This window comes from Bison bison, unplaced genomic scaffold (genome assembly GCF_000754665.1).
Source record: "Bison bison bison isolate TAMUID 2011002044 unplaced genomic scaffold, Bison_UMD1.0 scf7180017864469, whole genome shotgun sequence".
Taxonomy (NCBI): Eukaryota; Metazoa; Chordata; class Mammalia; order Artiodactyla; family Bovidae; genus Bison; species Bison bison.
Genome location: NW_011495030.1, coordinates 6,808,065 through 6,822,327, shown reverse-complemented (window position 1 = coordinate 6,822,327; position 14,263 = coordinate 6,808,065). Strand labels below are relative to the sequence as shown.

Here is a 14,263-nt window from a genome sequence, read left to right as displayed (position 1 = left end):
GGTTATCAAAGGGTGCTACGCTGGGCTCTCTGTGTTCTATAGCAACTTCTCACCAGCTGTATTACACATGGTAGTGTATATGTGTAGATGCTGTGTTCTCCGTTCCTTTCACTCTTTCCTTCCCTCACCGTGTCCACAGGACCATTCTCGACATCTACGTCTCCATTCTTTCCCTGCAGATAGGCTCATCAATACCATTTTTCTAGATTCCATATGTCTGTGTTAATAGACAGTATCTGTTTTCCTCCTTCTGGCTTCACTCTGTGTAACAGGCACTAGGTACATCCACCTCATTAGAACTGACTCAAATTAGTTCATTTTTATGGCTGAGTAATACTACTCATATATATATAGTAATACTACTATATATATATATGTGAAAACTTCTTTATCCATTCATCTATAGATGGACATCTAGGTTGCTTCCGTGTCCTGGCTATTGTAAATAAGTGCTGCAATGAACACTGGGGCACATGTGTCTTTTATTTTTTATTTTTATTTTTTAGAATTGTGGCTTTCTCAGGGTATATGCCCAGTAGTGGGATTCCTGGGTCATTTGATAGATTTATTCCTAGTTTTTTAAGGAATCTCCATACTGTTCTCCATAATGGCTGTATCTGTTTACATTCCCAGCATTGATATAAGAGGGTTCCCTTTTCTCCACATCCTCTCCAGCATTTATTGTTTGTAGACTTTTTTTATTATGGCCATTCTGACAGGTGTCAGGTGATAACCTCATTGTAGTTTTGATTTGCATTTTTCTAATGATTTGTGATGTTGAGCATCTTTTCATGTGTTGTTGGCCACCCATAAAACTTTAAAATGTGCACTACAGACTGAGAAAACATTGCTTTACCAACTACCATTGTAGTGTGTCTTCCAAAATTATGAAAAAAATATAGAGAATCTCAAATGATTGTAAAAAGTGATCCCTTTTTTTAACACATAATTTTTTAAAATCAGTGCCTAGCGAGTTTCTTTCTGGGGAAGAAAAGACTGAAAATTTTCCTTACTGCTTGTAGAATTTGTCCCAGTAGATAAAGCTGTTATTGTATTATCTTGTGTAAGTAAATTAGATAAGTAAATTAGAATTCTATAAAAATGAATAGAGCCTTAATATAAAAATTTATACAAGGCAGACTGCTGATTATGTGTTGTAACAAACCAGCACTGAAGACATATTATGCACCATGCTGCCAGGCTTGGTAATATGTTTATTTCTGTAGCAATTACAAATTATATTTATAAGCAGTTAATGGGATTATTTGAATTCCTTGAAGAGGTTTTTATCTCCAAAATAGGAATCAATACAGGGAAAACTAGTATGTCTGTATAGGTGCTTGAATGTTTGAAGGAATGGACATGGTCTGAGGTCAATAAATGCTGGTCAGCTATCTAAACTTTCAAGAGTTTTCACATTCAGATTACACAGGCCTCCAAATTGCAACAGTTTCCTGTCATATGGTTTGAGGAAGATCTACGTATTTCTGTGTGTTGTAGTTGCAGTGTCTTAGAGGCATTTTGGTGAATGATTCGGTTTCTCTGTGTTTACCCTGTCTTGTTTACACTAGCTCCAGTGGCTGTTGGACAATTACGAGACAGCAGAAGGAGTGAGCCTTCCCAGAAGCACTCTGTACAACCACTACCTACGACACTGTCAGGAACACAAACTGGATCCAGTCAATGCTGCTTCTTTTGGAAAACTAATAAGGTCAATTTTTATGGGGCTACGAACCAGGAGATTGGGAACTAGGTTAGTACTAAAAGATAATATAAACTAATCTCTCTTTTTTAAACTATAGTCATTCAGTATATTGTTTGGGCAAAAGTATTTGATTACAGATAATACATTATGAAAAAAATTTTTAAATTAGCTCAGTTTATGAAAATCCTCAGGAAAAGGGAAGGTCATCATTATTCACTGAAAACTGACAATACAGAATGATGTCTTGTCCTAAACATCCAAGTAGCAAAGCTTTGAGAAAAACTGATTCTCAAATCACATAGAAATGAACAGACCAATGCAGGACACCCTGGTTTGATCCCTGGGTCGGGAAGATCCACTGGAGAAGGGGTAGCACAACCGACTCCAATATTCTTGCCTGGAGAATTCCATTGGCAGAGGAGCCTGGTGGGCTATAGTGCGTGGAGCTGCAAAGAGTCACACACAACTGAGCGACTAACACTTTCACTTTTCAAGCTATTAATAGAAAATTTATATATGATGCTTTAAAAATCAATGTATACCAACTTTCTTCTCTTTTGGAAAATAAATGTACTAAAGATGAGGAATAAAGTGGCATAGTAAGTGGAAAACCATGTATCTCTTGATTTGCAAGATTACATTGAAAGATCTTTATAAATAACTTCTATTTGCATAGAGTAAGAAATTAAAGCTGAGTTATTCGTGTCACTTTTGGAGGCCAATTAAAAATTATTTGGTGAACTTACAAGTTTTGGATGTTTGAAGCTCTCAGTTAATGACATTGTCCTTTATAACCTTTTATTAGCTTTTTTAAAACTCTTGATTTTGAAGCCATGCATTTATGGAAGCAAAAATTTTGTATGGTTCCACTGCAAGGAAATCAATAATGTGAGGAAGACTCTTAGAGTTTCTCTGTTTCCTTCTTTTGGAAATACATATGAGTATTTTTATTAGTCAAAATATGGTGAAAATAATACTTAAAACTGCAGAGCTTCATTTTACTGCTATAATTTTTTACAAATTATCATAATATATTTTGACTAGCTGAGCAGAGTCTTATGCATGCTTCTGATTTCTTATGTCTTATGAAATCTATATTTAAAAGTATAAATGTAAAGATGCTATACAATATATATAAGATGATATACCTTTAATGAATGATAAGTCACAGCCCTATAGTATTCTAGCAAAGAGTTTTTAATAATCTTAATAAAATAAACAGAGCCTTTGTAATTGACTTCAATGTAAATTTATATAGAAAAAAGGAATGTGACAGTTTTATGAGGATTATAAGGTCTGTATGTATTCAGAGTGTGAATTATTCCTTTCTGTTGCATTTTAAGTGATTGTACAGCTTTCAGATTGCGGAAGGTTCTGTTCTCTTGTAAATGTATTTTCTTCTATCTATGCTTCAAAAGAATAGTGTATTTTAAACTGAAGAATATGATTATATGTTCAGAGTAAAAGAACTAGCTTCCTATCACTTGAAAAAGTCTTTTTGTTTTGCTAGTATTTTTTTTCCTGGAACCACAAAAATCATTATTTGGGGACCTAATCTACTATATCCTAGCTGATGGATCAGTAGTTATGCATACTGTGCCAATATTTTGAATCTCTGGGCTTTATTCAGCATTCTAATAGCTGTATTGTTGTGCCTCTTTTGTTACTGAAAGGGATTTCAATGAATCCTATTTTGAGGCTCCATTCAAGCTTTGAAAGGCATCTTTAAAATAGAAGAGGACAAAATTGGGGTTGTTTGGGTTTGCGAATGAGTGGAATCCATACTCTAGGCTCATAAGTACATATTGCAATATTGCAGCTTTTACTTTCTATGTTCTTTTCTTCCCCTTCGCACTATATAACAGTTGTGTCTCCTGTTCCTTTTAAAATTGTATGTAATGTTTGAAATTAGAGATGGAAAACAAAGCCTAGAAGAATAAGGAGAAAAGAAATCCTATGGAGAAAGTTTAAACAAATACTGTGTTATGAAGATAGCAGGACTGTAATGTGGAAAAGCTGACAATGGTAGGGGTGAAGTACCAGGGACTCTTTCTACCGTGGAAACAGTTTTAGCATTCATTTTCTATGCCTAACCCAGGGAACAGAAAGAAAATCAGTATAAATCATGAGGCAGACCAACTCAGATACTTTTTTTTCTCGAAGCAAACCGTATGTGAATTGTTACTTGCTGCTGCTAAGTCGCTTCAGTCGTGTCCAACTCTGTGTGACCCCATAGACGGAAGCCCACCAGGCTCCCCCGTCCCTGGGGTTCTCCAGGCAAGAACACTGGAGTGGGTTGCCATTTCCTTCTCCAATGCGTGAAGTGAAAAGTGAAAGGAAACTCGCTCAGTTGTGTCCAACTCTTTGCGACCCCATGGACTGCAGCCTACCAGGCCCCTCTATCCATGGGATTTTCCAGACAAGAGTACTGGAGTAGGGTGCCTTTGCCTTCTCCGAATTGTTACTTATCCGTCAATAAAATTATCTGGTGAATTCATTCAAACCAGAACCAGACTGGTTCTCAAGTTTCTGGAGCTAAGTAAAAGATGAGTAAAGTCATCATGTTTCTGCTGCTGCTGCTGCTAAGTCGCTACAGTCGTGTCCGACTCTGTGCGACCCCATAGACAGCAGCCCACCAGGCTCCCCCCCGTCTCCAGGCAAGAGCACTGGAGTAGGTTGCCATTTCCTTCTCCAACACCGTGTTTCTAAACAAAGGCAAATCAAAGGGTAGCTTTTGTTACATCCCATCTCCAAATTAAGTTAAAACAAGACCACAGAACATACTGATATCCCCATCTCCAGTGGCACAGAAAGAACTACCTCCCCACCAACACACCCAAAGTGCTGATTTATAGGAAACTGAAGAAAAACTACTGATAGATACTTCATGTATTTTGGGGTCTCACAAGAGCGATGTCATTTTACTTTGTAACTTTGTCATTGGTTTTTCCCTCTTGTTCTGCCGTTTGTGGAGGAGAACAGGGCTAACTGAGTTTGTAGTGTTTGTTTGTTTTTGTATTTTACTCTATTTGGCAGAGGATGTTGGAGAAAAAAATCTAATGTCTGCAAATGGAAGGCATTAAGTTTTCCTACTGGTTTATTTTGCTATAGCTGTGTAGGTATTCAAATACCTATACCGATAACTATGTAGGTATTCAAATTGGTAGTCTACTTTTTTAGACTACCAATATTATTTATATTATAAAAATTTAATGTATTTTCAAATATATAGGGTTCATCTAATGTATGTTCTTGAAGCTTGGAAGTAAAATTTTGTTTTATTTTTATATAAAATATTGAATCCACACTCGCATTTTTTTTTTTTTGTAAATGAAGAAAAAATTGGAAAGAGTACTGATGGCTTGCTATATATAGACGTGAAAAACTACTATTTTCTATTTGCAAAAATTTACATATTTAAAATGTTATTTTTGAAAGAATTTGCAAATTTCATTCAGGGTAAAACTTCGTCGTTTCTAATAACAAATATGGTCTTTCTCATGAACATGAGGAAATTGTGACAATTTTTTTATCCAGGTGGAAATTTGCCATTTTCACAGAGAAATTTCTCCATATCTGTTGTGACACATCTTATTCAGCCTGTAAAACTGATATGAATCCATAAAAACAGAGACTAATAAAATATGTTTTGAAATCAGTAGGATTAAATGCTTGCTTTTTTAGGTTTCAAAATATTAAATAATAGACTTCACAACATTTTGTGTCAATGAAGTTATCTTAATCACCCCTGCAATAATAGAACTAGAAAAATACAGGACTTCTCCAAGACAGTAGAATTAATATTTTTTTCCTCTTTGTTCTGCATAACTACTTTATAGTAAATTCTTAGTGTGCAGCCCTTTACCCTGTTAGTGAATATCCTGTTAATATAATTTTCTAAATTATAGCTAAAATATAAATTTGAAAACAAAATTAATTTAAATCAAACAAATGGACTGTGACTAATATTTAAAAAAAAGTTTATAAGGAAAGATTTTCCTTAGGGCCTTGAACTAATTGATTCAGAATCTTCTTTTGATTCTTCAAATGTAGCCACCATAAAAATATATAGGTGTCCAGAACAGGTAAATCATAGATATATAACATTGTTTGCCTTTACCTAATTTTTCCAAATATGAAATTAAATGGAATCCTATATGATTGATATTGACTTGACTGACTTTTTTGTGTCTCTATTTGCTGTTCTCTTATGAAGAGGAAACTCCAAGTACCATTACTATGGGATTCGTGTCAAGCCTGATTCCCCTCTTAATCGCCTCCAAGAAGATATGCAGTATATGGCTATGAGACAACAACCCATGCAACAGAAACAAAGGTAGACTTTGGGATTGTCATTGACATATCAAAGTTATGGGTTTCTTTAGCTGTTTCATTTTTTTTTTCTGAACGAGTAGAACAAATACCTAAGTGTGCAAAAATGTCACTATTGTTGATATGCTTTCACTACAGACAGTTCTCAAATATGATTTAGAATTTCATTCATTCTGTTTTCCAAATCTTTTAAAAACTACTCATCAAACAGCCTGTTTGGTCCCTTTAAATAAACGTGACATCCCAAACTATTCCAGTAAGGAGTCTAAACACATGCTATAAGAAGCATCTGGAGAAATTTGTTAGTATTCATGAGCTTCTTGTTAATCTGCACGTTTTTAAGTCATTCTTTTTGACAGTATAAATTCTTGCAGAATGTTTGGGACTTCTTGCATTCTCTTTGACTCCAACTTTCATAAATGTAGAATTGTAAATATTAGGGCTTTAAGATATCTCAAGCATTCATGAATGGATGGGTGGATGATGAATGATGAATAAATAGAGTTATAGATCTTAGAATTGAAAAATAGATCAGTGTAGTCTGCCTCCTCAGCCTTGTGGCAGTCAAAGCACTAAAACCTCTGGTTTAGTTTTTTTTGTTTTTTTTTTCAGATAAGTCCCAGAGAGGTTAAATGATTTGCACAAGCATGTAAAGTTGCTACGTAGCCAAAGGCCTTCTGTCTCATGTGACTTATATCACAGTTTGGAGTAAAATGAAAAATCTTTCCTTCTTTACTAATATAGCTCAGTCATGGCAGTTGTTTCAGTTTTTGTTTTCAGTTGAGCATGCAATATTTGATAGGGAAAAGAAGGACTGCACATAAGTAGTCTGATGATCTACGTCAATCTGCTTGATCCATTGATCTGGGATAGTGAGTCATCTTGGCAAGACCTCCTCTGCATCATACTAGCATAACCAGATGCATTAGTTCTAAGTCACTGCTGGAGAAAAAGGATACCATTCAGTGTGCTCATGCTCAGTCATGTCCAACTTTTTTGTGACCCCCATGGATTGCAGCCCACCAGGCTCCTCTGTCCATGGAATTTTCCAGGTAAGAATAATGGAGTAGATTGCCATTTCCTCCTCCATGGGATCTTCTGACCCAGGGATTGAACCTGCGTCTTTTTCATTGGCAGGCGATTCTTTACCACTGTTGGACCTGGAAAGGCCATACCACGCAGTAGCCCTTCATCTATTTGGTAACTGAGCACTGGTTGCATCCCTACCATGTGCTAGGTCCTGAGTGCAGAGATAAGACACAGTTCTTACCTTTGAGGAGTTAAGAAATTAGATGACCGGGTCATGGGAATTTTTTTTTTAAGGTAACGCAGCCTGTGTGCATGCTGTCACTAGTCCTGTCTGACTCTTTTCAACTCTATGGACTATAGCTCTCCAGGCTCCTCTGTCCATGAGAGTCTCCAGGCAAGAATACTGGCGTGGGTTGCCCTGGCCTCCTCCAGGGTATCTTCCTGACCCAGGGATTGAACCCCTGTCTCTTACGTCTCCTGCATTGGTTGACAGGTACTTTACCACTACTGCCACCTGGGAAGCCCTTAATGCAGCCTAAGAAATGCTAAAACAAAGCTTTGATCAAGGAACTATTGGAATACTTTGCCAAACTGCTTGAGCAAAGTCATGGAAAGGGAGGATTGGGAAGTTTCACAGAGACGGTGCTATTTGAGTAGGGAATTAGAGGGATCAGAATAAGAGAGGAACATTTAGGCAGAGGGAATAATGTAAACACATATACCACTGAGGCATAAAGTCCATGACATCTCTGGTGAATACACTCTGATATGGTGAGGTTGATATTGCAGGAGGAGAACTGAGAAGATTGGGTCCTTTAGGGTTAAGATTAGACTTGAGTGAGAGATGGGATTTTAAAAGTAGTTTGGATCACAGATGAAGGGATTTGGTTGTATATGGAGTTAATGACTTTGTGCTTAGAAACTGTCAAGACTTCAAAGACTTGCTTCCAAACAAAGCAGTAACATATTCAGATTTTGTCTGAAGAGATTACTTTTTGATTTGGGGCAAGACATATTTAGTGGGAGGAGACTGCAGGTAAAGGTGCTTGTTAATACAGATATAATTTCTAGTGCAAGTATTCAAGACTGAAGAGTCAGATCAAGATTGGCTGTTAAATAAATTATGTTTCACAGATTCTCAAACTTAGTTTTGAAATTACTGATTGCTGTTTTTTGAGGTATAGTCAATGAAATCTATTAAGAAGAGTTCTAAGGAAGAAACATAAAACAGTCCCTTTTATATTTGGAAACAGAGTTTGTGTGAGTTGGAATAAACTGTTTTTTGTCTTGATTTACAATTACTGTTTCCACCTGTTAGTGACAACGCTTATAGCTTTTACTTTCTGGTATAGTGTCTGCACTCATGCATAGCAGCACTTCACATTGGAGATGTTGGTGCAATAAAGAAAGAAAAGATCAGTTCAAAAATAACATATATTCAAGCTTAAATACGAACAATGCCATGGTAAATTGCACCTAAGATAGCTGAAGCTTACTTTATCCAGTGATTTCACTGCAAGTTTTCATGGAAACGGAAGCCTTCAAGGAACATTCTTTTTACAAAGCCTGGGTTAGGAAACCAAAACCAAAGAGTTATAAAGGTCTCCTTATGAAACAGATTTCAGAGCTATAAAGTTTAATGAGCTATGAAAACCCTGCAATCCAAGTACTGCTTTTAGAATTAGATATAATATGGTTTTTAGAAGTGATATACAATTCTCAGTGATATTCATAGTTCATAAGACTTTAGTTTCTTACAGTGTTTGCTTTCTTATGAAATAAGAACATTAGAGAACCAAAGAAGTACTGAAACTTCCTTTAATTTGTTGTTGTTATTTGTTAATGGTACAAGTTTTGGATTATGGACAGTTTCTCTTGGCACAGTGTCTTGGATAATTGCGCCTATTATCAACTTCACCAACCCCTCATTGGGATTAGGAGGACAGAGGGAAATGCTTTTTTTTTTTTTTTAAGTATCTCTGAAGGGTTATATCATTGGCAACATTGATGGGCCTTAAGTGAAGCCAGTTACCCCACTGAGAGGAAACACTTGTACAGAAGAGGAAAAGTGTCTCTTCCTGAGTCTAAATGCAAGGGTTAAAGTATTTGTTGAACACAGTGAAAAAAGAACTTATTGTATCATTTGCTTTATAGCTTATAAAATAAGATGGTTCCAAAATTCAAATGAGTCTACTGAATGTATTAAATTTCACATAAGAAGAGACTGCCATTCATCCTGGTAAAGTACAAGGGACATTTGAAAAGTTTAAAATAGTTTATAGCATCTACTAGTATTTAATATTTTAGAATATTCAAGTTGTTTAAATACATTAGAGGTTTTTTATGAATCTATATGTGCATATCTTCCATAGTGTAAATGTATGTGCTTCACCTGCTCCTATAAGAAAATTCGAGTATAAATAGTAATTATTTTATCAAAAGAAATCATTTTTTGGAGTTCAGTTTGTGCATTTTTTTTTCTCATTAGTTTGGAATCACTGTAGCTATAGCATTTATAATGATTTTTGTTTTGCATAGCTTTGTAATTTTTAGAACTCCTTTACATATGGTATCTAATCTGAAGATCTGATAGGGGAGTAGAGGAAATTTCCACTAGTAGAGGAAATTTCCACTTATCTGCAAATCAAATTCCCAGCAACACCACCATATGGGAACATAGCCATGAGTCTGGAAATAAATGGAAACAGCTTCTGATTGAAAAACAGATGTCACAGAGCCCATAGATTAGCTTAATTGAAAAGATGAAGCCATCCTCAAGTCATTTACCTAAAATAAAGGAGCAGATTAGAGCCCACTTGATTCATAGGCAATCGTGAGATACAACAGCTGGCAAGAGGAAATAAAAGTAGACAAGTGTCTTTGATTCCCTTTTGGGTTATTCAAGCCCAGCAATCTGTGCACATTCCATGGAGGAACACGTAGACCTAGGCACTCCAGTAGGCCCTTTAAGTAGCACTATAGTGACTAAAATCTAGTGATAACTATTTGGCATATTGATGGCATTATAGGTAATCAAAAAGAGGTTAAGTACTCTGATTAAGGAAGCAGGAGAACGTGTAATAATTGGGTAATTTTTAAGACCTTCCTTTTGAAAATATTTCACATGAAAATAACTTCTGCACTTAAATGAGGTAATCTTCAGTTTCCAAAGAATTTCACTCATGGACTAATTTGCTTACTCTAATATAGACAATAAATAAATTAGGTTAGTGTAGAGCAAAAAGGAAGTGAATAATTTTCAGCTATATGATCTAAATAAAAATCTTTGCTGCAGTTTCTTTTTAATATTTAAAAGACGCACATAGAGAGTGTTGGCACATATATTCTTCCAAATTCTAGTAGCAAAAGTTGTGGAATAGAGTCAAGTGCTTTTGACAATGTGCTTTGCTGCATTTGATTCCTTCACCAAATACGTAACAATCAATGGTGCATATAGAATATGTCCATCACATCTAAAAGCGAATTCACAGAATCATGGAAAGAGCTGGAGCAAGGGGTCACCTAGTGCACCTAAAAGTGCAGTTTTCTTGATGAGAAAACTGAGGTCCCTAAGAGTAGGTGATATATCAACGATCATATAGAAACCAGGACAAGAACCCAGGCCTCTTAGCTTTGATCTTATAAGAATTCTTTCCCTAAAGAGGTAGTATAGCCCAGAGAGAAATGTACACATGTAATTAAAGTTTTACATATGAAATAAAGGGGAAGATTACAGTTGAGTATGTCCTAAATAAGTGAAGAAATGTGTCACTTCCTGACTCTGTGAACAATCTCTTCATAGCAATTGGATTCTGTGAAAAAAAAGGCATTTTTGCTGCAGTGAGGGGAGGAAAATAGAGGCCAATTGAAAAGCAAGGCTAGTTGTGCTTTGGCTGTAGACAGATGTGAAAGCATGCATGTTCCTAAGGAGTGAGGGCAAAAACTTCTGTCATTAGAAGACCTTTCTTAATATAGTTTTGTAGACTAGTGAAAAGAATTCTATATTTAAAGGTTGGAAATAGGGATTTGAGTACAGGCTGCTTGGCACTTTGGTGTGTGTGACTGAACTTCCCTGAACCTCAGTTTTTTCATCTGCAAAATGGAAATTAATAATAATAATTGTTGTTGTTGTTGTTCAGTCGCCCAGTCATGTCTGACTCTTTGCAGTCCGATGGACTGTGGCATGCCAGGCCTCCCTGTCCCTCACCATCTCCCAGAGTTTGTCCAAGTTCACTTTCATTGCATTAGTGATGCCATCCAGCAGTCTCATCCTCTGACGCCTTCTTCTCCTCCTGCCCTTGATCTTTCCCAGCATCAGGGACTTTTCTAATCAGTCATTTGTTCATATCAGATGACCAAAATACTGGAGGTTCAGCTTCAACATCAGTCCTTCCAGTGAATATTCAGGGTTGATCCCCCTTAAGATTGACTGGTTTGATCTCCTGTGTCCAAGGGACTTTCAGGAATCCCCAGCACCACAGTTTGAAGGCATCAATTCTTTGGCATTCAGCCTTCTTTATAATCCAGCTGTCACAATCTTACATGTTCACTGGAAAGACCATAGCCTTGACTCTACGGACCTTTGTTGGCAGAATAATGTCTCTGTTTTTCATCACACTGTCTAGATTTGTCATAACTTTCCTGCCAAGAAGCAGTCTTCTGATTTCATGGCTGCAGTCACCGTCTATCATTGTCTGCAGTGATTTTGGAGCCCAAGAAGAGGAAAGTGAAAGTTGCTCAGTCGTGTCCGACTCTTTGTGACCCCATGGACTATACAGTCCTTGGAATTCTCCAGGACAGAATACTGGAGTGGGTAGCCTTTCTCTTCTCCTGAGGATCTTCCCAACCCAGGGATTAAACCCAGGTCTCCCACATTGCAGGCAGATTCTTTACCAGCTGAGCCACAAGGGAAGCCCAAGAATACTGGAGTGGGTAGCCTATCCCTTCCTCAGGGGATCTTCCCGACCCAGGAATTGAACCAGGGTCTCCTGTATTGCAGGCAGCTTCTTTACCAACTGAGCTATGAAGGAAGGGGAAATCTGTCACTAATTCCACCTTTTCTCTTTCTATTTGCCATGCAGTAATGAGGCCGGACGCCACAATCTTAGTGTTTTTATTTAGTCTTAAGCCAGCTCTTTCATTCTCCTCCTTCACCCTCATCAAGAGGCTCTTTAGTTCCTCTTCTCTTTCTGCCGTTAGAGTGGTAACATTTGCACATCTGAGGTTGTTGATGTTTCTCCCACCTATCTTGATTTCAGCTTGTAACTCATCCAGCCTGGCATTTCTCATGATGTGCTCAGCATATAGATTAATCAAAGAAGGTGACAGCAAACAGCCCTGTCATGCTTCTTTCTCATTCTTGAACCACTCAGTTGTTCCATACAGGGTTCTAACTGTTGCTTCTTGATCTGCATACAGGTTTCTCAGAAAACAGGTGAGATGGTCTGGTATTCCCATCTCTCTAAGAGCTTTCCACAGTTTGTCATGACAGAGGTGCTGATGAACCTATTTCAGGGCAGGAATAACAACTCAGACATAGAGAACAGACCTATGGACACAGTGGGGGAAGGAGAAGGTGGACCAAACTGAGAAAGTAGCTTCGGAATACATATATTACTATGTGTAAAATAGACAGCTAGCAAGATGTTGCTGTGGAGCACAGGGAGCTCAGCCTGGTACTCTGACAACTAGAGGGGGGTATGGGAGGGAGATTCAAGAGGGAGGGGACATATGCACTCCTATGACTAATTCATGTAGATGTATGGCAGAAATGAACGCAACATTGTAAATCAATTATCCTCCAATTGAAAATATTTTTTTTAATTAAAAAAAAAAACAAAACACAAAAGCACTCAACTCCTCCGCCTGCCCGTTCTTCCTCCCTTCACCACCCCCTCCGTGGGCATTGATCCCCTGGGTGCTCCCCAACAAACTTCCAGGATACAATTCTCTGTCTCAAGATATGTTTCCTTCTTCTCTATAGCAAAGGGAAATATACTCAGTATTTTTAAATAACCTACAAGGGAAAAGATTCTGAAAACGAACTGTATTTATATAATCGTTGAGCTGTACACCTGAAACTAGCATGATATTGTAAATCAACTATACTTCAATTTAAAAAAATTAAAGACTAAGGCTGTTTTGGAGAAGAATGAAGGTTGGAAATTGGGCAAGTTTGGCTTTCATTTCTTCACACCTCTGGGCCATTGGTTTTCAACTGTGATTGATGTTAATGGTTTACAGTTCCTTTCCTGACCATAAATTCCCTGAGGTCATTACTAAGATAAGCATCTAGGACTGGTAAATTGCTCTGAGGCAGCTGAAGGTGGCAGGAGTCTTTAGTGAGAAGATGATCAGATGTCTGTGCATTTGGCTTTTGGAAAAAAATAAGGAATCTTGACACTGAGGTATTTAATGTTTACTATACTGCTGCAGCAAGTCCCTAATGTAAATATATTTTCCACTGAAGATAGAATCGTAAATAATCACATTCAGTAATTATTAAGTATAGTAATTCATGTAAAGTTTGTTAATATTAATTCTTCTGATGAACATTTATTGAACTTGTGAAATGTTCATTTATATGCAAGATCTCATTTGGCAATTATATTGTTTGTTATTTACTGATAAGGAAACAGGCTTATTTAATTTTGCTTTATGCAAGAAGCTCACTAATTTATTTTTTCCAAGATAGAGCTTCAGATGCCCTTTTTTGTTTTTGTTACTATCTTGCAGTCAGGTGGAGTCATGTTGTCATTCTCCAAATAAAGGAAGAGTGGAAGCATTCCTCTAGGATCAGTTTAACAGAAAGGACCAGCTATACATAAAAGAAGTACCATAAAGGTGTCATACATATTTGTAACAAGAATATATCAGTTCTACATAGTTAAGCCTAAATTACCTACAATAGGAGAACTCAATGAAAGAATTCATGAGCTAAGGGAATTGTATTTGCTTCTTTCAACAGTGCATTTTCAGCACCTAGGAGAGCAGTGAGCATCATTTGTGAAATGAGTAAAGGATCCACAGGCTTCTGTTTCAGCCAACAGCTTCAACCTCTTCCCTGCTTCTCCCACATTTCCTACTAAAACTGCTGCAATGAACTCAAATACTCCCATTTGAATTTAATTTTTCCTACTCTTCTTTCCCAATTATAGATGTAGAGCTAATGACGAGACAAATATAGAGCTACTAACA

At 36.9% G+C, this 14,263-nt stretch overlaps 1 protein-coding gene across 8 annotated transcripts in view; it reads left to right on the top strand.

Annotated features, from left to right (window-relative positions):
* RFX3 (regulatory factor X, 3 (influences HLA class II expression)) overlaps window positions 1-14,263 on the top strand; it is a 333,454-nt gene that overhangs the window by 251,800 nt on the left and 67,391 nt on the right. For all 8 annotated transcript variants that reach the window (XM_010860700.1, XM_010860702.1, XM_010860699.1 and 5 more), the window contains 2 exons: window positions 1,572-1,753; window positions 5,922-6,041. In XM_010860700.1, the coding sequence (XP_010859002.1) occupies window positions 1,572-1,753; window positions 5,922-6,041 (302 nt within the window). The remainder of the gene's footprint in view (window positions 1-1,571; window positions 1,754-5,921; window positions 6,042-14,263) is intronic.